At 47.0% G+C, this 23818-nt stretch overlaps 1 protein-coding gene and 2 long non-coding RNA genes across 5 annotated transcripts; all 3 read right to left on the bottom strand.

Annotated features, from left to right (window-relative positions):
• Positions 1-785: 785 nt before the first annotated feature.
• On the bottom strand, positions 786-23673 carry LOC127006205 (trithorax group protein osa-like). Its single transcript, XM_050875785.1, has 13 exons — positions 23653-23673; positions 19714-20230; positions 18666-18802; positions 17354-17466; positions 16608-16748; positions 15594-15917; positions 14014-14156; positions 9751-10545; positions 9065-9288; positions 7553-8687; positions 6841-6961; positions 6050-6191; positions 786-3167 (listed from the first exon to the last, which is right to left on the bottom strand). The coding sequence occupies exons 2-13, from the start codon at positions 20217-20219 to the stop codon at positions 3013-3015; spliced, it is 3936 nt and encodes a 1311-aa protein (XP_050731742.1). The 5' UTR covers positions 20220-20230; positions 23653-23673; the 3' UTR covers positions 786-3012.
• On the bottom strand, positions 4013-5994 carry LOC127006209 (uncharacterized). The gene is made up of 2 exons (XR_007759258.1): positions 5024-5994; positions 4013-4912 (listed from the first exon to the last, which is right to left on the bottom strand). It is a non-coding gene; the product is annotated as an uncharacterized LOC127006209 (long non-coding RNA).
• Positions 22149-23600, bottom strand: LOC127006208 (uncharacterized). 3 transcript variants are annotated; one of them, XR_007759257.1, is made up of 5 exons: positions 23454-23600; positions 23201-23290; positions 22684-23027; positions 22470-22560; positions 22149-22410 (listed from the first exon to the last, which is right to left on the bottom strand). It is a non-coding gene; the product is annotated as an uncharacterized LOC127006208 (long non-coding RNA). The 3 variants fall into 3 exon arrangements; XR_007759255.1 differs by having other exon boundaries at positions 22150-22410; positions 23201-23600; XR_007759256.1 differs by lacking the exon at positions 23201-23290 and having other exon boundaries at positions 22150-22410; positions 23364-23600.
• Positions 23674-23818: the final 145 nt, after the last annotated feature.

Genomic DNA, 23818 nt, shown 5'->3' with positions numbered 1-23818 from the left:
TAGGGTATCTAATTAATCCACAGCTTTGACACCATTTACCCAAACTACACCGTCGCACCGACACGATTGGTTATTTTTCCAGTCACATTTCAATATGCTCCGGAAGTGATGTCCCTTGCAGAATGATTCCTTTCATCTGGATCACTTATTCTAGGATATCTTAGTTCATCCACCTCAACACACCATACATACACAGATTAGCCATAAGTCCCTCATTTGATTCATTAGTAGCAACCACAGCTACTGGGTGCAAGGAGGGGGCAGGGCATGAGGGACTAATATGGCCGACAAAAGGTTCAATTGTCTATCCTGGCTTGGCACGGGGCAAGTCTTGGATTTATATGTCACAAAGATTTATTATCAGTAGTATTATACAGTACATCATCATCATCATCATTAGGACTTTAGTGGTGGAGTTACAGGAGTTAAGTTTATGGACATGGCAACCGTACACACACACATTTCTCATGAACACACTAGTCCAGCACATGATCAGGCCGTGGTGAATTACTTACATGCATACAGGATCTTCTTCAGTATACACATATACACATGCAGGCCACCTATAAGCCACACACACACACGCATGCAGGGTCTTTTTAAGTATGCGCAGACAAACAGACCACTTCCTTGCGTATACACACACCTTCCCACCCTTCTCTCACACACAGTAACTACATACAGGCTGTTATAGGTATACACTAACACACACACAGAACTTCACACACATGGCTGTTTGTGTGTATGTTGTTACAACGGAGGCTGTTCAAAGAAAACTGTGTCAATGTAAACCACGACTAATTTATTATTCATTCATCCATCAAACTATAATGATAATAATAATGACAATAATAATGATAATGATAATAATGATAACTGAACCAACATAAACAAACTTCCTGTGATCAAAATGAGAACACAATAATTAATAATAATTATAATAATAATACAACTGAAGAGGGTTTGTGTTGAGCGAGGAAGTGTGATTGGAGGGGGCAGGCAGGGGGAGGGGGGGGGCAAGAAGGGGTGTAGGGGGCTATAGGTAGAGGGGATCCTGCCTGCCGCCCTTCCGTCCAGAGAATCACTCAAGGATGCTTGTGGCAGCGGCGGCGGCGGTGGTCTTGTTAAATATGTCCACGATGATGAGATCCTGCACACACACGCACTCACTCACACACACACACACACACACACACTCTCTTTCTCTCTCTCTCACACACACACATACACACACAGGACGCGCACGCCTTGCATATTAGGGTGGCGCCGCGCGCACACAGCCACATGGAAACACACACATACATTATGTACTCACGCACACACACACATGTACACACAATTATTAACATCGTCTTCCGGGGCACAGGGCAGCCCGGGGAAAGCACTGATGCCTCAGGCGGGGCAGGGCAGGGCCACAGTGCCCCACCCTGCAAAACTTGCACCTCACCAGTGTGGAGAGGGGGCGGAGCGGGGCGGGGGGGCAGTGGGGCGGCAGTCTGGCGACGACGCTACTCTTCCTGAGCTGTGAGGGGCGGGAAGGGGGCGGGGGTGAAGTGGTGGAAAGAAGGGGGGATAGGGGTGGAGGGAGACTGGCATGGTGGTTGTGGTGATGGTTGTTGTTGTTGTACTGTGGTGGCGGCGGCGCCAGGCTGCCATGGCCCCGGGGTGGTCCCGCCCCGCCCTAGGACAGGCCACACCGCCCACCCCAGGGACAAACAATAAATAAAATACAAAGTCCAGCCATGTTTTTCCTAACAATATTTACACGGCGCCCCGCCCCGCCCTGCTGCCCCAACACACTGTGGCAGCGGCAGCGGTGGCAGCAGCAACAGCAGCATCAGCTTGAGGGGGAGGAGGGGAGGGGAGTAAACAAAGTACTTAAACAGAAAACTAAGACATATAAAAATATAAATAAATTTGATGGAAGGAAAAATCTGATGACCAAGAAAATGTGCTGGAGGGGTGGGGGGAGGGGGCCAACAACTTACTAAGGCCTGTTGTTCCCTGCATGCCATGGCTGGGGGGGTAGGGGGAGTGGACCCCACAGAAGGACCAGACAATACAATATGGCCAACTGGGGGGAGGGGGGTGACGGCAGTGGGTGTCCAGCCCGTGCATAGTTGTCTTGTCGTTAAGTAGCACTGGGGCGGGGCGGGGCAGGGCGGGGAAGCCTCCCGACACACACAGGAAGCATCAATACCCAACAAAAACCATGAAGAAGAAAACAAAGCAATAAATAAAATGACGCCCACACTCAGTGGGTCCACAGCGGGGCGGGGTGGGGCGAGGCAGGGCAGGGTGATGTCTGCCTGGTGAGGCCCCTTGTGTGTCTGTGGCCACACACTCAAACACACGCGCACGCTGTACAGCCCTGGCCCCGGCCCAGCACTATGTACACACTAGGGGCGGGGCAGGGTGGGGCGTGAAAACAACAACCATGGTGTCACCGTCCCAGTGTCTGTCTGTCTGTGGTGTGCGTGGCTGCAGCGCACACACCCACACCCACACAACACACACACACACACACACACACACACACACACACGGGTGCTCACTGCAGCGCTGGGTGCCCACTCACAACCGGGGGTCCTCCGGGGCCACGCCGGGTCACAGCCAAGTAGGGGGCGGGGCGGGGCCTTAGCACCGGGGCGGCCGAGCGTCACAACAACAACACTTTTGATTCAGCCGAAACAACTCGTCCAGAGGCGGCGGCGGCAGCCTCGGCCACTATGTCTGTGTGTCTGTCCGCCGCCGGAGGCCCGGAGGTGGGGCGGGGCGGGCGGCACCACCCCGGCTAGTAGTGTCGTCAAAAAATAAACTCTCAACTGTACAGGTAAGCGGGGCGCCCACGTTTGGCACCAGTCGCCTGTTGTCGTCTGTCACAGACCCGGGGCGGGGCATTGCATCCGGGGCAGGGCGGGGCGGCTATATACACGGGGTGGCGAACAGCGTAGGCACTGGAGGGGGCGTGGGTGTGGTGTGGCGGCAGCAGCAGCCACCCCCGCCAGCCCCTCACTTCGGGGACTTTGGGGTGGCAGCAGCAGCTGCATCCCGGGGCCGGAAGGGGATGGGTCCGCCCCGTTCCCCTGGTAGGCCACGGGGGTCTCGGGGCGGAGCGTCGCGGCGGAGCAGCTTGCCGTCACGCTCACGGGGCTGCACCACCTTCTCTGGGGGGGGCGGAGGGACAGACCATTAACAACAAGACAAGTCAGTCCTGCTAACAACACACAGGTGAATGCTGCACTGCATAATCTGCCTAACTAGTCTCTTCCAGTGACTGTCAAGAACAATGTTCACTGTGCCAATACCTTCCTTCTTATAACAAACCTCCCTAACCCACGTGCTGTCACCACCCGGATGAGAAAATAAATTTTTTTTTCATCAAAGCCGGAGAGAAGACCAAAGCTGTTATTTTGTAAACATTGTCTTCTCAGTCACTGGAAATTGTAACTAACCTAAACTTGCAGGTCTTGTGAAGACTTGTTAACTTTTGGTTTTGTTGAGACCATTGCAATCAATTTCATGATGCAACCTTCATCACCTCATCTTGAACATCATAAAGGGGGCTGTGCTTAGAAAACCTCAGCTTCAGCAGGAAAAGTATGACGAGCGTGGTCATGTTGATTGTCACCACGTTCGTCATACTTTTCCTGCTCATCATGTAATTCTTAAAGTTTGAAAGTTCATTGATAAAGTCGAATAATCACTTTAATCTTCAGTCATTACTGGTCCACTGCATGATTAAGACTTTTTCCTTGATTTTTCTGGTCCTCTGTTGTACTCAAGCCTATTTTGGCAATATTCTAATTCTCCTGGTCCACTCTCTGTCCACACACACTTGACAATTTCTGGGTTGCCAGCCTATTACTTTGGTTGCTCATTTGTTACCAGTTTTACACATGATACACCAGCCCAAGTCCATTTCTTATTCTTAATCGTCCTTATAATCTGCCTCTTCCCTAATCCATGCGCTTCCTCTCTCTCCAATTTATATACCCTGCAATTTTGTTTCCATGAAAATGTATGAAGTTTTAAAGTTAAATAATGAAAGTTTAACATGTTTATTAAGAGTTTACTAAGATTACTGACAGGTTTATAAAGTTTATACAATCAATGTTTACAAGCATTGACAAAGCCAAGTTGGTTCATCTCGTTCAGTCTTCAGTTGTTATCCACGCTGCCTCCCTCCCTCCCTCCCTCCACACACACTCCTTGCCTACTCCACCCAATCAGCATGTCATTATAACCTTCACTCAGTTATCTGAGACAGAGAGAGAGAGACAGAGAGAGAGAGAGAGAGAAAGAGAGAGAGAGAAAGAGAGAGAGAGAGAGAGAGAGAGAGAGAGAGAGAGAGAGAGAGAGAGAGAGAGAGAGAGAGAGAGAGACCCAGCCTGTTTATCTATCTTATTAAACATTATCCAGCTATTCCTAACCCCTATTCCCACCACTTCATAGAACTTAATCCATTCATCTACCAAACCACTCCTAATTGCTTTTCTCTTAATACATTCATCCATCTCCATCAACCCTATTCAACTATCATACAATTGACTGTCAAGATATAATGTCCTATTCCCCTCAGAAGTGCCAATCATATAGGGAATGGCAGCGATAATTGAATCTCTATCCCTCCCTGTCCACTCACTCCCCTCTCCTCTCCTACATGTATCTCCCTTCTCGTTGTTCACATTTTGCTCCTCTTCCCTCCACTTCTATGTTCCTTACCTTTCCTTAACAAATCAATGAGCCAAGGTGACATCATACACCAATTCTGGACTGTTGCCCTTCTACAGTAATCCCAAACCTTCTCCTTGCTCTTCCCTTTTTTCTCCTCTCCAATGTTTCTCCCATGCATTCCCTACCTGATATCATACATTACTCCATCTGTTTCCCTTCTATCGTAATCCCAAACCTTCTCCTTCTTGCTCTTCCTTTCTTTCTCCTCTCCAATGTCTCTCCCATGCATTCCCTACCTGATATCATACATTACTCCATCTGTTTCCCTTCTATAGTAATCCCAAACCTTTTCTTCCTGCTGTACAACCTATTAACACAACACTGATAACCCAATTGTGCATCCACCTACACTCCTATCATTGTTCATCCACAGCTCTTCCGCCAACCTGATAATCTTCTCTATCCATCTACCTATCCACTAAACATCCTCTTCACTCTTCCGCCAACTTGACAATCTTCTCTATCCATATCCATTAACCATCCTCTTCACCCTTCTTTATCCACTGCAACCCTTTTTCACCAACTTGACAATCCTCTCTATCCATCTACCTATCAATCTATTTTCTGGTTCACCTTCATCAATACCCTTCCCCACCCTCCTCCCACACCCACTGTAAACCCCCCTTGACTTAACCTGGTAGCAGCGGGGATCATGTTTCTTAAAGGCCCCTCTAAGCGAGAAAAATGAGAAAAAAATCATCACTCACACAAACCATTTCATAATATATATATCAACGCATTTGTGATCAGTTTGTGTATCATCTATTTTAGTGGGTTTATATCATGGCACAAATTTAGCCCGTCGCTGCTACCGGGTTAACAATCTTACCTATGAACCTTGTAATCTTCCATTCCTCCCATCAACTTCATCAACATCCCTTTCCTTATCCACCGAACTAACCTTATCTATCAATTTTACATTCTTCAACAATTCATCTCTTTTGAGTGTTCTTCATCTCATCAATTCAAGTTGACACACCTTTCCTCATTCACCGAACTAACTCGTCTTATCAATCAACTCAAACTTATGACCTATCCTTCAACCGGTATATATATCTCTTATCTATTCATATTCTATAACTGAACCTGCATGCATGTATCCATCTGTCTATCCATCTATTCTGACAAACTGGTGTGCATTCATCTAGATCTATCCATCCATTCTCTGACCAAACCCATATGCATTTATCTAGCCATTCATCCATCATTCTCAGACGAATCAATCACCTTCCTCACACCCCCACACACATCCTTGATCCCTACCTCAACCCCTTCACAAACCAGCCCTTCCCGTCCGCCCGCCCTGACCCACCCTGCGGCCGGGGCTGAGGGCGTGTGGCCAGTCTCTGCTTCTTAATCTTCTCCTGCTCCTCCTTCTCCTTGAGCTCGGCCGCCAGCCTCTCCATGTGGTCCTTGGAGGCCAGCGCCATCTTAGCCCAACTCGTCTTGTGCTCCTGTGGATGAGGACATGGTGTTAGGCTGCATTGTCATTACCATCAATATCCACATGGTAAGTTTCTCAATGTATACACCAATTTCACAGTCCCCATGCTCTCCATACATTCATTATTACCATTATTTAATATATTCGCTGCTAAACTTTTTCATTCTGCCACAAGTACCCGTAACACTTCCCTTTCCTTATTAAGACATCATTCAATATAAATTCACTGATCTCAAGGGAAGGGCCAAGGAAGGGAGAGCTAGTAATATGGAGGGTCATCAGCTGTACCTAGACCAACCTAACCTTACCTAGCCTCACCGTATTTTTAAGTATGAAATGACGTTAAGTGAACTGAAGCGGTGTCACTCTTACCCTCATAATTCACACATCAGAGAAAACTGTCAATATGAGCCAAGACTGTTGTTCATTCATCATTCTCTACGATTATGATTAAACCCATTAGAACATGAGGAGTCTGCAAGAAGCCCACCAGTCAACCACCAACCACCAACCACTTCTATATCTACTTAACCTCAACCTGAAACTTTGATGTATTTGCACTATCCATGTTACTAATTACCTCTAGCACTTAAACCACCATATATGTGAACCAATTTTTGCCTACTCAGTCTCAAATACACACACACTCTCTCTCTTACCCCATCATTGTTGTTGAGGGGCCTGGCTGGCAGTCCCTTCGCCTCCTCTGTGCACTCCTCACTCGCAAGCTTGTTACTACTGGTGCTGCTGCTGCTGGTGCTACACTCACCCTTCTGAGGCCTGCAGGAGGGGGAGAGAGGGTTAGGTCAGGTTGGGAAGATGAGTAAAATAGCTTGACAGGTAGGCGAATATACAAGGATAACACACTTCTTTCTGGAATACTGGCTGGTAATATGGGTGTATAGGAATGGCCTAGGAAGGGAGAGCTTGCAATATGGATGTAAGAGAACGATCTAGGAGAAGAAAGGTTGTAATAAAGGCATAAGAGAATGGGCCAGGAGGACAGCTTGTTATGGGTGTTGGGGAAATGGCCTAGGAAAGGAGAGCTTGTAATATGGGCATAAGAGAATAACATGGAGGAGTTTATAATAGAGATGCAAGGGAATGGTCTAAGAAGGGAGAGCTTGTAATATGAGTGTAAAGGAATGATTAAGGGAGAGCTTGTAATTAAGGTACAAAGGAATGGGGCTAGGAAGTGAGCTTGTAATAATAAAGGGGATGGTCTTGGAAGGGAGGGCTTGTAATATAGAAATAGGAAATAAATTTAGACCAATTACAAAGCCTTCCTTCAATAATGGGTCCAATATGAGGTGTCACTCTCATCACCAATAAATAAATAAATAAATATAATAAAATGTCTGGTACACTTACTTGGGTGACGAGGGCGGCGAGGCAGAGTCCCCATTGACCAGGTGGTGATGGTGGTGGTGGTGGTGATGGTGGAACTGATGGTGATTATTGTTGTTGTTATTATTGTTATTGTTATTGTGGTGGTGGTGTCTGGTGTTGGAGGAAGTGGAGGAGGAGGAGCTCTCCCCCCTCTCCCATTGCTCCCTGCTCTCCCGCTGTGCCCGGCTCTCCCTGGACCCCTTCGTTATCCACCCGTCGGCGTCCATCTTGTCCTCCCGGGGTGGGCGGAGGGGGCGGTTCTCCTTTCCTGTCCTCAGTGTGGGGTCCCTGTTGCCCCGGAATTCCCGTCCTGCCCCGCTTCGCTGTGGGTACTCCCTCGTGTACTCCCGTCGCTCCCTGGGGCCGTTGGTGACACCTGCCCCGCTGCTGCTACTGCTGGTGGTGGCGTTGCTACTGCCCCCTGCCCCGGCTGGTCTGCGTTCAGTCGGTCGCTGGTCCCGTGGGGCTGGCCGGGGCTCGGTCTTGGGGGGTGCGGCAGTGATCTGGGCAGTGGTGACGGTGGCGGCTGTGGGGGTGGGTGTCTGTGGCGGTTGAGGTGTATGGCTGTGATCTATGCTGGCTGATGGTGTGGCTGTGGTGGTGGTGGGGGGCTGCGGTGGTGCTGTGCTGCTGTTGGAGGTACTGGTGGTGGTGGTCGTGGAGGTGGTGGGGGCTGCTGCTGCTGCTGCTGCTGCTACTACTGTTGCTGCTGTGCTGGTGGTGGTGGTGGTGTTGGGGGTGTGACTAGGTTGCTGTGTGGTAGCTGCAGCTGTGGTGCTGGTAGTAGTGGAAGGTGTGGGCAGGGCAGGAACTGTGGGGGCTGCAGTAGGAGTGGTGGGGGAGGCTGTGTTGGTGGTAGTGGTTGAGGTGGTGTTGGGGGCTATGGTGGTAGTGGAAGTTGCAGTTGATGCTCCCCCTGGTGTAGTTGTGGTGTTGGAGGCAGTGGTGGTGGTGGTGGGGGTTGTGGCAGCCTCAGGTGGGGCATCGCCCAGGGAGGCAGGGCGGGGTTTGGGGCCACCCTTCATGACGTCAGAGAAGCGCTGGGTGTCACCCCAAGCGCTGGGCAAGGGGTCGGCAGCACGGCGCTCCACCACTACCACTGCAGGCTCATCTGAACCTAGGGGTGAGAAGGGAGAAGGGCAAGGTTTAGAGTTGAATTGGGACAGACAGACAAAACTGAATCTTTCTCTTCCATTATCAACACATATTAAAACCTCACCAAGCATCCTGACAAGCCCTAACCAGGACTCCACAGTAGCTACAATAAAGAAGGTGAGGAGACACAATCAACATCAACAACGATCTCAATTTTTCCGTCAATACTCTGCAAATGTTCACGGTAACCAAGATAAATGTAGATAAAGAAGTTAACAGATGAATTAAATGAAGATCAACATAGAAGTGGACTGATTAATCAAATGAAGACCAACAAAGAAGCGAATGTAAAAATCAAATATAGCCCTTACTACCCCAATGTTCCCTCCCTATCCTTACCTGGCAGAGGCGGGAAGGACGCAGCCTCCAAGTCAAACTGTGGGGGAGGAGGTGGGGGGGCTGGGGTACCCTCCTGTGAGCCGGGGCCGCCTTGCTTATTCCCATCAGGGCCTCCCGGGGGCTGGTGGGGCGGGCCGTTGCCTCGCTGGGGTGGGCCGCCTCGACCCTGCCCACCCATGGCCTCATCCTCCCTGCCCCGGGGTCTGCGACGCAGGTTCCGGTGCCTGTGGTAGTAGGGGTATCTGTCGTCAAAACTGCAGACAGACACCCCAAAACACATGTCAGAACAGCAACAACACAACACTACACTGAGGGGCTGTATGGGGCTGCAGGGGCTTAGTGCATGTAGCTCATCACTCTGCTATAAAGACTATTGGCGGGACTATGGGCTGTAGACTATGGCCACTACAAAGAGTTACAGCTAGCCTGGGTGTTGGGAGGCATTCGTGGCTATGGCAACACAGCCTCACCAGGTTATGGACACAAGAGCTTTGATAAAACTTGTAAAATGACAAGCTCATTCTAGTGTAGTTCATAGGACCTTTAGACACCACGGCCACAGGACAGCTTTGGTTTAGTGACTTGGCACTCATCTACTGTGTGAATAACAAAACTACAATTAATGAAAATAATAATAGGAATGATAATGTATTGCAACAGTTTGTGCATGTGTTGGATTTACTCACACTGGTCTGGGCCCCTGCTGGTGGAGGTGGGGTGGGTGGTGTGGGTGGTGAGGATGGTGGAAGTGGTCTGGTGGGTAGTTCCCGTGGCGGTGGGGCGGCGGGGGCGGTGGTGGGCCTGGCATCCCCTGCGCGAGGTGATGGGGCGGGGGAAACGGGGGGTGGTGGTGGTGATGGTGGGGGTGGTGGTTGTGTCTATGGTGTGGTTGGTGTGGAGGCGGGTGGAGGTGAGGCGGCAGCGAGTGTGGGTGAGGGGCGGGCGGCAAGGTGATGGCCGGGCCCTCAGCCATGGAGCTGTCCTGCGGCAGGGCGGCGGCAGCAGCGCCTGAGGCTGTGCTGGCAGCAGGCGGAGACTGCGGCGGGAGCGGCGGCGGCGTTGATGCGGCAGCAGCAGCGGTGGAGGCAGGGGCGGCCGTGGCTGGCGGGGGTGGAGGAGGCTTGGACACAGTCACCACCTCCTTGTCGGGGGCCGCCGGGGGGCTGAAGGAAGTGTACAGCCCCGGCTGACTAGTGAGGGGGAAATCACTCTGAGCAAAACTGTCGGGGTGGGGCGGGGCCGGGGCACCGGGACCACCAGACGAGACTGGGGGAGGCGGAGGGGGTGGTGGGGGAGGTGTCGCGGCAGATGGAGGGGCCTGGCTGGGAGGCCGGTGTGGGGGTCCTTGGGAGGGGGAGGGGGCCGGGTGGGGACGGTGGTGGTGGGGGTGTGGGCGGGGGTAGTGACCTGGGGGGTTGCCTTGTCCCCCCTGCCGCCCCTCACCCTTGTCGTAGCGCCCTCCGTCGCGGTGTTTTGGGTTTCTGCAAGACGACCGTGAGAAGATAAATAAAATAACCCAAAGCATTGAGATGCTACTCGAAAACTTGTGGCTCAGCCCAGCCTTCCCAAACACTTCCTGCTCCCAAGACCACAGAAGAGTCATCAAGTTCCCAAAAGGTGTTTGTCACAGCCATGGCTCAGAGGCCTGGTCACACCACCACAAAGCTCAGAAAACCAGCCACGAATCCCTAAACCCTGTGTGAGAGCCTTGTTAAATACAGCAGACCTTCTGTTTAACAGGAGACGGTACCAAAATAGTTTCAGTAAAATGGAGGTGATACTTCAATGAAATTTATCACTTTGGGACTGGAGTTTTTTTTTTTTGTGTGTGTGTGTATGTTTGATTGCGAAGAAATCAGCCCAAGGAAGTGTTTTATATATATATATATATATATATATATATATATATATATATATATATATATATATATATATATATATATATATATATATATATATATACACACACACACACACACACACACACACACACACACAGCAATCCCTCGCCATATCGCGGTCTCACGGATTTTAAAATTGTAAATATTTAGTTTTGTATCGCGGATTCTTTGCTATATTGCGTGATTTTGCGGTATAGAGGTATTTTAATATATTTATTATTTTACTTATTTTGCAGTAAAAGAAGCATTTTCAAGCCTAAAATAATTGTAAACATAAAAAAATTATGAAAGTATTAATCAGAACATATTAAAATAACATCAAATTGAAATAAAATACGTAGCGCACAGCAGATGAGTAGACAAAGACTCGCACGTATGTAAAATGCAGCTACGGCCGCTTCCTTGAGCTAGTTTGCCCACGTGTGACCATACACGGCACACTATTGGCTGATGGATGGGAGGCGACCAATCAGAGCACTGTGTTCTGTATCCTGGACGCTGATTGGCTCAGCGACCGTAGCATTTGTTGGTTCGTCAGTAGTTAGCTCGGAGACAAATGGAGTGTGTGCTCGAGAAGTTGGCAGTGAGGACAAAGACAGGATGAGGCAATGACTACACTTGAACAAGACTAAAGTCCTAAACTTCCTCAAAATGATTACTCCAAGCTTATCTAGTTTCGTGGAAATCTTTGCAGTACTGGAATAAACATGTGGAGAGCTACTGAACCGAACAGCTATACGCTCTTCTTCTTCTTGTGACCACAACTTACCGACCACACGAGTAACCGACATGTTGGTGACTTGAGTTTCTGACTAGAATTTCGATGAGTTTACCGTGAAATGTAGCCGACTTTGAATCTCTCAAGAAACTAGTGGTTGGGTGACCTTGTTCACACGGGCTGAGGTGAGATTCACAGAGATATGTGTGCTTATATAAATAACATATATAAAATATAATATATAAATTATATAAACAATAAAATAAATATAAGGTCACTACTTCACGGATTTTCGTCTATCGCGGGGGGTTCTGGAACCTAACCCCCGCGATAAATGAGGAATGTATATATAAAAAAAGGACAATTGGAAAGTTTACTGTAGCTGGATACAAGACCCACAATGTTTGTGAGGTGAGGTCTTGGACACAACCACAGAAAAGATTCAAAGGTACAATGTTACTAAGTAGGAAATACACTTGGGAAACACTAGGGAGGGTAACCACTGTACATCTAACCTCACAATAATGAAAATATTGACTAAAAACTGGAAGATTATGAATGTTTGAAATAGACCTGAGACTTATCAATCTATTCCAGTGGGTGTAATAACAAAGTGGAGAGTTGAAAATATCGACCCAACAGTCAGTCAAACTGAAATTCTCAGCAGGACGTTTGCTGGTCAGTAAGTGAAATGAGTTCATGTCATTCAAATTCTTCTAAAAATTTTCTCATATTACCATTGAAGCCGTGCAATGTGTTGCTGTATTGTTTAATGTATGTTTACATCTATTTAAAAAAATAATATAACCACTTGAGCAAAAATGTGTTATTTACCAATTAATTGCATTGGTAAGCTCCACTGAGGAGCCCCCAAGGCTACCAGAGGTTCCAATCTCTGGTACTGATGCAACAAACAGCGCCGTGAAAGACAACTGTGAAAGCGGATTTCTTGTTGGTAGCGGTGATCACCACTCATAGGCAACAATCAATACAAACAAAAGTGACTGAAATCAGACCTTAGTGCATGCAGTTGTCAGCCCATCACTATGACAGAGGCCAGAGGTTGGGTGAGCGCTGTTGATGACATCATCAGACTCACAGCAAATCATACGCATGTTTTCAGAAACGTCAGCTCATCATAAAGAAGTTGCCTTCAGCCATGTCTTCATAACGAACTGTTCTCTCTTCCCATCATAATGAGAAAATGGCTGTTTATAACATTTCCAAGATCATATTAACTTTTTCTGCCAAATATTTAGGGCATTTATGTTAAAATCAAAGTTTTTATTATTATTTTTCAGATGAACTGTGCTAAATGGTGGGCTGGGGATTTATTTCATTGTCCACATCACATATACCTCAAAGTTACTTTCCTTTACTCTCTGATGTCTTGTTATCTATGAATGAGTAGAAGGGAGCAAAACAAGATAAGGAGATAGAGACAGGAAGGAAAAAAGAGACAGACAGCAATGAAGGAAACAGAAGAAGTCTTGCTCAATCTGAATGGATAAGATATTAAGGAAGGGAAGATAAAAATTAGACGGGATGAGGAGGAGGAAAAGAGAAAAGCATCAGCGACAGCAGTGCCAGGAAAAAGTAGCACACCTCTCAAGTTTAAATCTCAACATTTTATAAAAATAATTACTTTTCTTTAAGTTACATTTCTAGTTGAAAACAATTTATAATAACTTTCATGTTAATATGATATTGTTGTTATCAACATTTCCCCAGCCGTTGTTATTGGAGAACACTTGGGAATTAGTGACGTCATAACTTGACTTTTTGGATGCTGCTGTCAGGACAGTTTGTTGTTGACTTAGAATCTATCACTATAAGCACACCTTGTGACATGATTTTGTTTATGGATGCTGATTTTGTGAGATTAATGCTTTTTGGATCCAGGCCCAGAGGTGTGGAAGGGAACAAGAATACAATAAATAGCCCATCTCTTCAGTTATGAGATTTAGCAACTCCTTTGTGCCTATCTAAATGGCTGTAATATGAGACTGGAACATTTGAGAATACCAACCCAATGGAGCACAAAACCTTGAGCAAAATATGAAGCACACCTAAGATGGGAAGGGAACTGCAACAAGATAAAAAAATAGGTACTGTGGCTTGAAGTGTAACCCATAACTATTAACACTGTGTGCTGCTGGTGGTGGTGCAGTGATGATGTGAGGCACGTAAATGCCTGACTCGGAAATACAGACAGCTGGGTAGTGAAGACAAACTGAGGTGAACTAACATCAATTCCTTTCTCTTAACTGTGTATTCAGTGGCAACATTATATAAAGACTGTGTGTGTCTGTGTGTGGGATTGTGCTCACCTCCTGCCTGGGGGATAGCGCAAGTTGGGGCCGTGGTTCTGCGGGGTGAAGGTGCCCTGTGGAGACAGCCCGTTGAACTGCAGGAAGCTGTTGATGTCGTAGAAGCCCCCCGGCGGCGTCCACTGCATCACATTGGGGTAGAACTGTGGTGCGGCGAGGACATGGAGGGAAGAAGAAGTTACTGATGAGTGACTGCAAGACTAAAAAGGCAAGTTCCACAGTTCAACACAGAAGGTTTGTAAGCTCCCAAACCAAACAATATGAAAATTCCTGGTCTTGTGTTTGGTGGTAATATATGTTTTTTTTACAACAAAGGAGACAGCTCAAGGGCACAAAAAAAGGAAACAGTAATAAAAAAAGCTCGCTACTTGCTGCTCACAAAAAGAATCCAAAGAGGTGGCCGAAAGAGAGGTCAATTTCGGTATTTTTGGAATATAAAAGATAGACAAGGTTTAGTTGATAGATGAATGAACACAAAACAAAAGGCAAGTTCCATGGTTCAGCACAGACGGTTCATTCGCTCAAGGTATAAATAAATAAATAAATACATAAATACCATAAAAAATCAGTGTAAAAACAAGGTTGGTGAAACATATATAACAAAAAATAGATAATGTAGTTAACAGATAAGACCAGTTCAGTGGATGAGGGAAGAGAGTGTAGCGGGGTTGACTAAAGTTCTGGTACAGTGTTTGGTGATGATATGGAAGATAGATAATGGGGAGTTTAAAGATAAGATGAGTTGAGTGGATGAGGGAGGGAAGGTGAAGGGAGGTGATGGGAGAGGGAAGGGAAATGGAATGGATAGAGAAGAAGGGAAGGAAGGGAAAGGAAGAGAAGGAAAGCAGAGAAGAGAATGGAATGAACGGGAAGAAAAGAGGAGAAAAGAAAGGAAGGGACAGAGAGGAAGGGAAGGAAAGGGAAAGGAAGAGAGGAAAAGAAGAGGGAAGAGAATGGAATGAAAGGAGAAGAAAAGAAAGCAAAGAAGAGGAGAAAGAAAAGGAAGGACAACAAAGGGAAAGGAAAGAATGGAGAGGAAGGGTGAGGAAGGGAAGGAAAGGAAGAGAAGGAAAACAGAATGGAGAGGAAGGGGAGGAAGGGAAGGAAAGGGAATGGAAAGGAAGAGAAGGAAAACAGAATGGAGAGGAAGGAAAAGAAAAGAAAGCAAAGAGAAGAGGAGGAGAAAGGAAAGGAAGGAGAGGAAATGAAGAAGAAAAGTGGCTGAGGAAACTGTGTCCCCCCTTCCTGATCAGCAGGTTGGGGTGAGAGAACGAGGATGCTCCAAACGAGTGAGGACTGCTCCCGTCTGTTGCTGGAATGGACTTTACTAATAACTGTCTTCTATCTATCTTCCTTTTATTTTTTCTATTCTCATCTTTTATTCACTAGCTATATCTATGTTCTTTCATTGATCCTATCCTTAGTTTCTTTCCTTCCTTTTTTTATTATTTTTCTATCTCATCTTTTCTTCACTAGCTATATCTATCTTCTTTCATTCTCTCTCTCTCTCTCTTTCTTTCCTTCCTTTTTTCTTATCCCCCCCTCTCTCTCTCTCTCTCTCTCTCTCTCTCTCTACTCACATAGGCGGTGGCTGGGGTGGAGTAGGAGTAGGTGTAGGAGCCGGGGTTCACCGACTGCTGGGTAGAGAACATGAAGCGCTGCGCCCCACCAGACGGAGTGTAGGAGCCTCCGGGGGGCCCAGGGGTGCCTGGTGCCCCACTCCTGCCCCCCCCCGCCGCGGCACCGGGTGAGGGCTGGGCCGAGGGGGGGCCCGTGGCACTGCCCTGGCCCTCCTTGGCCTCCCCGGTTCCCCCGCCAGCCTTGCCCCCGTAGGAAGGCAGGACAGACAGGCAGCCCAACCGGGACATGGGCTTGGTCTTGATGCGGGCCAGGATGGGCTTGTCCTGGAGGGGAAGAAGGGGAGAGTTAGTGAAGGGACGGATGATGGGAGGTGGTGGTATGAGGATGCAGGGGGTGGGGAGATGAGGAGGGCATGTTGGGGGAGGGAAGGTGAAGGGAAGGGGTTAGGATTCACAAACACTCAGCTGCATGAGGTCACTACAATGTCCTAAGGGTGAGCATATTCTGGAGGTCCAGTGATTTGTATTGCCTGGCAGGTGACAAACGTGACAGACTTGCAGCATGTCAGTGAATGAGAAACCCTGCACAGAAGTAAGTCATGAGGCAGAGGCACACGCTCAGATCACAAAACACAAAATGAGGAAACTTGCTGCATATTTTAAGCTTCATGCAACACCACCGCAGTATCACTCAGTCCCCAATGGCACCTTCACAGTCCCACAGTCCCTAATGGCAACTCGAGTCCCACATAGTAAAAAAAAGAAAAAGAAAAAGGTACATCCACAGTCCCCAATGGCAACTCCAGAGTCCCACACAGTCCCCAAAGGCACCTCCACAGTCCCCAATGGCACTTCCACAGTCCCACAGTCCCCAATGGCAACTCCAGAGTCCCACACAGTCTCCAATGACACCTTCAGTCTCAATGTATTAGATTTAGGAGTCTGCACACTGTCTTTACTGCCTAGTTCTGAGAGGTTATCACAACAGAACCCCCCCACACCCCCCTTACTCACCTTGAAAGTCTTGACCACTCCCCTGAGGTACCAGTAGGCCTTCTGGGCGTCCTCGTCACTCTCGAAGGTGACGTACCACGAGGAGTTGTGGACGAACTCACAAGACACAACCTTGGGACACTCCTCGCTCTTGAACACCGACTGCCGGGGGAGATGGAGAAGAGGTTAGGTTAGTGTGTGCGAGAACGTATTGCGGCCTGTGTGTGTGTGTGTGTGTGTGTGTGTGTGTGTGTAAACAAGTGGTGGGCTTTGTAACCTAAAAAGAACCTTGGGCAAGCGCAATATGCAGTAAGTAGTGGGCTTTTTTTTTTTCATTATTGTTTTCTCTTTTTTTTTATGCCCTTGCACTGTCTCCTCTGCTGTAAAATAAATAAATAAAAAATAAAATAAAATAAAAAAATAAATATAGCTTGTGCAATGTCACAATGCACAAGTTCAAACCCTTGGCATATATTTGTGGGAATTACGGTAAAATATTTATATATAACTGAACTGGCATACTCACTTTTGTCTATTATTATTATTTTCTATTATTTCTAAGCTTTCTTGTTGATCCATCTAGCTACCTGAAAGCTTGTGTTGGGGGCATGTGTTTACTGGACAGTGTCAAGTTGGTAATGTCCGTTATTTTATCACAATTTATCATATTCCTTAAGTGTGTGTAACCTTTCCAGACCGTTAAATTAGGTGAAGTATTCCATTCAAACAATTTTGCTAAGGAGTGGCTTGGGAAAGGGCATCCTCACCTCTATCTCCTCTATGGGCGTGGATTCTGGTATTTCCCTGAGAATGACGATGCACCGCTTGTAGTTGGGACGCACTCGGTTCCTCTCTTCGTCCAGCTGCACAAAAGGCGACTCTGGGTGGATGACAACAAGAGTGGTGTTAGTGGAACCCTTCATCTTCCTGCTCTCTGACGGCAACACATAACACTCTTGCATCCCCCTCCCCTATACAGTCTTTCCAAAATCTATCCCACGTATCACATCCCTATACAGCCAGGCACACCATACTTCAGGCCCTCAACAGACCTCCACCCCATAAAAACACTCCCCCACAGCCCCACATAACACCCTTGCATCCCCCTCTCCCACACACAGTCATTCTCATAATCTACTTCCACGTATCACATCCCTATACAGCCAGACACACCATACTCCAGGCTCTCAACAGACCCCCACCCCCTAAAAACACTCCCACACAGCCCCACATGACACCCTTGCATCCCCCTCCCCTATACAGTCTTTCCAAAATCTATCCCCAGTATTACATCCCTATACAGCCAGGCACACCATACTCCAGGCCCTCAACAGACCCCCACCCCCTAAAAACACTCCCACACAGCCCCACATGACACCCTTGCATCCCCCACCCCCTACACAGAATTTTTCCATAATCTATCCCAACATATCACACATCCCTATACAGCCAGGCACACCATACTCTAGGCTCTCAACAGACCTCCACCCCCTAAAAACACTCCCCCACAGCCCCACATAACACCCTTGCATCCCCCTCCCCCACACACAGTCTCTCTCATAATCTACTCCCACATATCACACCTCCCCAGGCGCTCAATAGCCCCCCCACCACCCCAACCGCAGACCTGCACCAACACAAGTCGCCCCCTCAGAGATCCCCTGAACTCCCCAACCTTCCCACAGCCCCCAATTCCCGATGCTCTCCCTCTGCATCCTACTCTTTGACAGCACACTTTCACAGTCCCCAATGGCACCACACAGTCATACACAACCCTGCAATCTCACATTCAACCACCTCTGAAGCTCCACACTCAAGTCTCTTACAGGCCCCCCACAGCCCCTATTTCCAGTTTCACACCCCTCTACAGTCACCAAAGTCTCCCGATGACCGCTTCCATAGCTCCAAAGTTCTCCACCAAAGCCTCATACAGTCCCCTCACAGCCCACCATGACCCCTCTACCCCTTCTCCAGTTCCACACCCCTCCACAATCCTAAAGAGCAAACCCACTGTCCAAAGTCCATGTCTCTCCCCTCCTCCTCCTCCTCCTCCCCCTCTGCCCTTCCTCCCCAGCCCACCTTTGAGAGCCTCCACGATGATGCTGTGATCCTTAGTGATGCTCTTGAACTGGGTGCAGTTGGCGAGGATGTAGACCGGCACGTACTGGTCGCTGTCCATCTGGGAGATCAGGTAGGGGTCGCTGCTCAAGTTCTCCCTGGTGACGAGAGAGGAGTGACCCTTCGAGTTATTTGGGTACGTAGGAGTGGCGCCACAATTACGGTGTTCATGTGGCAAGACAGGGAGAAAGGTAGGGTGATGGTAGTTCTGTGTGTGTGTGTGTGTGTGTGTGTGTGTGTGTGTGTGTGTGTGTGTGTGTGGCATTAAGTCAAAGGGGGTTTAGTTATTGAAATTTATATAGAAGTCAAGCAGATAAAGTTAACATTTGGCATTTGTTAGTGTGTGTGTGTGTGTGTGTGTGTGTGTGTGTGTGTGGGTGGGGGATTAAGTCACTGGGAGTTTAGTTATTGAAGTTTATATAAAAGTAAAGCAGATAAAGTTGACAATTGGCATTTGTTAGTGTGTGTGTGTGTGTGTGTGTGTAAATAGGAAAGCTTAAAAAAGACAAAGGAATAAATTTTGTATTTTATAAGTGTGTGCATGTGTAAGTTTGGGAAAGAAGAGAAATTGACTGGGAGGAAAATATAAAAAAAGGAGAAACAGAGGAAGAGAGGAGGAGATGCTATACTTAGCATCCCAAAAATAAGTGGATGTCAGGGTCAGTGTGTGTGTGTGTGTGTGTGTGTGTGTGTGTGTGTGTGTGTGTGTGTGTGTGTGTGTGTGTGTGTGTGTGTGTGTGAATTTACTGTAGCAGACATGATTAGTTTTGTCTGCTAAGGTGGAGCAGAGGAGAAAAAGAAAAATGGAGTAGAAATAAGGGAAGGGAGAGGAAGTGTGACAAGGAAGGAGGGAAGGAGTTGGTGGTGTTTGGGGGTAGAGAAAAACAGGTGTGTGCAGCATACAAACAACTCGCCTCAATGTTAACAATGTGTGCCAAAACATTAGACATGTCCACTGTTTGTGTAGGTCTCTCTCTCTCTCTCTCTCTCTCTCTCTCTCTCTACTCACCTGGAGAAGAAGTACTCCACTTGCTGGGCCACCATCTGCTTGATCTGCTCCCTACTGAGGGGCTGGGCTGGCGGCGGTGGAGGGGGCATCTGGCCTGGGGCAGGGGTGGCCGGCGGGGAGGTTGGGGGGCTGCCTGGCGTGGGGGTCTGGGAAGGTGTGGTCTGGGTGCCCTGGGTCTCGCTGGAGGGTGTCGGGGCCAGCCCCTCCGTGGCAGCAGCATCAGTGGTGGTGGAGGGCGTGGGTGTGGGTGATGGGGGGGCGGGGGATGAGGCACTTTGCCCCCCACTACCGTTGGGTGTCATCTCCCCATTCTCCTGAGGGGGGGCGGGGCCAGGGCTGGGCACAGCCTCGGAGACCCCGGCCGCCCCCTTGGTCGGGGCAGCCTTCCCAGTGGCATCCTCCTGCAGCAGTGCGGCGCCCCCCGGAGCCCCTACGCTGGCGGGGGCGTCCTCGGGTGTGGCGGGGCACACCACCCCACAACACTCCGGGCCAACGTCCCCATTCATGAAGGGGTGAACTGTGTGGGGCAAACAAGGGTAGGGTTAGTGGGGCAGTACAGAGGAAGAGTGGGGGCCACCACACACAGGTGGGGCACAACTACCACAGCATCAAAACATTACAGCTGATGAGTCAATGTGTGTGTGTGTGTGTGTGTGTGTGCGCGCGCACATGTGTGATGAAACAAAAGAGAAGTTACAACCACCACCTGGGACTGACAACACACACATACACAACTGCACCAGCACCTCTTCGACCACCACTAAAACACCAGCTACTAAGGGTGTGCACACACTGCCAACATTGTCACAAACAAGTTGTAAACACTGACCGAAACATCGGTCGACATCTAGAGACATCGACAACAAAGTTTGTTACAGCATTTGTACGAATGTTGTTGATATATGGGCAACAAGAATTGAACTGGTGAGACCGTCCACACTAAATTGGCACTCACTTTTATTATTATTATTTTAAATTATTTCTGCTTTCTTGTTTATCCATCTCTAGCTACCTGAATGTTTGTGTATGACAGGAAGGTCATGTCGGCATGTGAAGACACTTTGGAGGCAGCTGCTGCATTAGTTACGTTGTATGGGCGCCGGAGGAGACTGACAGAGTAGGGGCGAGACCATCCTTTATATAACAGGCACAGTGTGGTACACCAGGGTCTTGTGCACAATTTAACAGAGGATGCTGCCTGTCTCTTGCCACGTACAGTCCACGGAAATGGAGTGTTCCAGGGTTTCTTTCGACTATCCAGATCTGACTTTGAACACTTGTTGTGCATGATTGGGACCCATTTATGTAGTGACACAAACTTTAGGCAGTCAACATCGCCCACAGACCGCAGTGCAGAGACATTACAGTTTCTGGCATTAGGTGACTCCTACAGTAGCCTTGGCACAACATTCAATATGTCCAAAAAAGTAATCGTTGGATAGTGCCAGAGGTCTGTGATGCCTTCAATACAGCTCTCATTCAATGTGCATAAACATCCGCTTTTTGGTCCACTCCATCTTGCTCGTACTTCTCCAATTGGGGGAGGGTACTTGCCGCCACAGCTGTTGGTATGTATGTGTGTGTGTGTGTGCCGACAAATCTTCCCTACCACAATGACTAGTCCACAAGAGTGATATCAACATAACACCTACGGCCAAATACCTACATATCTGCAACAATGTAGGGAATTTTGTTGTTGATATGCTTTGTTGCCAGTGTTGACGCACCTGAACACTCATCACCACTGAACCACTGCGACTTGTAACACCCACCACCTCCAGGCGCCACACTACAAACATTCTTAACACTCATCACCACACATATATATTAATCATCTCCTCTTCTTCACCTTCTCATCCTCTTCCTGTTCTCTTCCTCTGCTATTCTTTTTGTTCCTCATTCCCACCACCACCATCTCCTCCATGAATAAATAAATAAAATAAAGAAATAAAATAAAAAGCTACCCCAATGTTTAGTGCGGTCATGTGCGCATTCCTGACGTGTGGGTGGCTGTTTTCCTTCATCATAACTAGAGCGCACACACACGCACACACACACTGGAAAGGTCATCCCACCATCCAAAATGACTTTAAACCAAACATTGAAACATTAGTAGTATAAAATGCTCTGGTAGTAGTGCTGCTTTACACAACCTATGAATAACAACAGTTGTAGTTATAGTGGGTGTAGAAGTAATCTCACAATTTAACCCTTTGCCAAAACCTAATAGTTGTAGAAATGGTAGTAATAAAAGTAACCTCACCCAATCCATACCTCTGTCAAACCCTAATAGTTGTAGTAGTGGTAGTAATAGTAGTAACCTCACAATTTAACCCTTTGCCAAAACCTAATAGTTGTTGTAGTGGTAGTAATAGTAGTAACCTCACACAATTTAAACCTTTGCCAAAACCTAATAGTTGTAGTAGTGGTAGTAATAGTAGTAACCTCACACAATTTAACCCTCTGTCAAGACCTAATAGTTGTAGTTGTGGTAGTAATAGTAGTAACCACACACAATTTAACCCTTTGTCAAGACCTAATAGTTGTAGTAGTGGTAGTAATAGTAGTAACCTCACACAATTTAACCCCCTGTCAAAACCTAATAGTTGTAGTAGTGGTAGTAATAGTAGTAACCTCACACAATTTAACCCCCTGTCAAAACCTAATAGTTGTAGTAGTGGTAGTAATAGTAGTAACCTCACAATTTAAGCCTGTCAAAACCTAATAGTTGTAGTAGTGGTAGCAATAGTAGTAACCTCACACAATTTAACCCTCTGTCAAAACCTAATAGTTGTAGTAGTGGTAGTAATAGTAGTAACCTCACACAACTTAACCCCCTGTCAAGACCTAATAGTTGTAGTAGTGGTAGTAATAGTAGTAACCACACACAATTTAAACCCTGTCAAAACCTAATAGTTGTAGTAGTGGTAGTAATAGTAGTAACCTCATAATTTAACCCCCTGTCAAAACCTAATAGTTGTAGTAGTGGTAGTAATAGTAGTAACCTCACACAATTTAACCCCCTGTCAAAACCTAATAGTTGTAGTAGTGGTAGTAATAGTAGTAACCTCACACAATTTAACCCCCTGTCAAAACCTAATAGTTGTAGTAGTGGTAGTAATAGTAGTAACCTCACACAATTTAACCCCCTGTCAAAACCTAATAGTTGTAGTAGTGGTAGTAATAGTAGTAACCTCACACAATTTAACCCCCTGTCAAAACCTAATAGTTGTAGTAGTGGTAGTAATAGTAGCAACCACACCCTATTTAATGCTTTTTGTAGTAGTAGTAGTAGTAATTGTAATAGTAGTAACCTCACAATTTAATCCACCCACTGTCAAAACCTTGATTTAAATAAGTAAAAAATAAATCAATGAACTAACTACTGTATTTTCGCTTCATCTATCACTGCTACAGTCACAATTATTATTATTATTATTATTATTATTATTATTACACACATTGGTAGGTTAAGTAAAGTAGTAACCTCACAATTTAATCCACCCATTCTGTCAAAACCTAAATTTAAATGAGTAAAAAATCAATCAATCAACTAACTACTGTATTTTCCCTTCACCTATCACTGCTACGATCACAATTATTATTATTATTATTATTATACATGTTGGTAGGATAAGTTAAGTAGTAACCTCACAATTTAATCCACCCACTCTGTCAAAACCTAAATTTAAATGAGTAAAAAATAAATCAATCAACTAACTACTATATTTTCCCTTCACCTATCACTGCTACAATCACAATTATTATTATTATTATTATTACACACATTGGTAGGTTAAGTTAAGTAGTAACCTCACAATTTAATCCACCCACTCTGTCAAAACCTAAATTTAAATGAGTAAAAACTAAATCAACTAACTACTGTATTTTCCCTTCACCTTTCACTGCTACGGTCACAATTATTATGTTATTACACACGTTGGTAGGTTAAGTGCCTGAGCTCACAGACACCACCACCCCTCACCACAAGACACTGGCGACCGACTAATTGCCCAGACAAAGGTGAGCAAGATAAAGGAGAGAGACAAAAGGTGAAAGGGCGGCAGTCTCTCACTCCCTCTCTCTCCGTTACTGGTTCAAACAT

Source organism: Eriocheir sinensis, chromosome 32 (assembly GCF_024679095.1).
Source record: "Eriocheir sinensis breed Jianghai 21 chromosome 32, ASM2467909v1, whole genome shotgun sequence".
NCBI classification, from domain to species: Eukaryota; Metazoa; Arthropoda; class Malacostraca; order Decapoda; family Varunidae; genus Eriocheir; species Eriocheir sinensis.
Note: the sequence above shows the minus strand (reverse complement) of the source record. Positions and strands in the feature narration are given on the sequence as shown.

Coding starts and splice junctions, on each gene's coding strand:
- LOC127006205 (XM_050875785.1), bottom strand. CDS start 20,219: ATGAATGGGGACGTTGGCCCGGAGTGTTGTGGGGTGGTGTGCCCCGCC. Junction 10,546..14,013: donor CGCTATCCCCCAGGCAGGAG/GTGAGCACAATC, acceptor GTCGTCTTGCAG/AAACCCAAAACACCGCGACG. Junction 8,688..9,064: donor GTCCTTCCCGCCTCTGCCAG/GTAAGGATAGGG, acceptor TCTCACCCCTAG/GTTCAGATGAGCCTGCAGTG.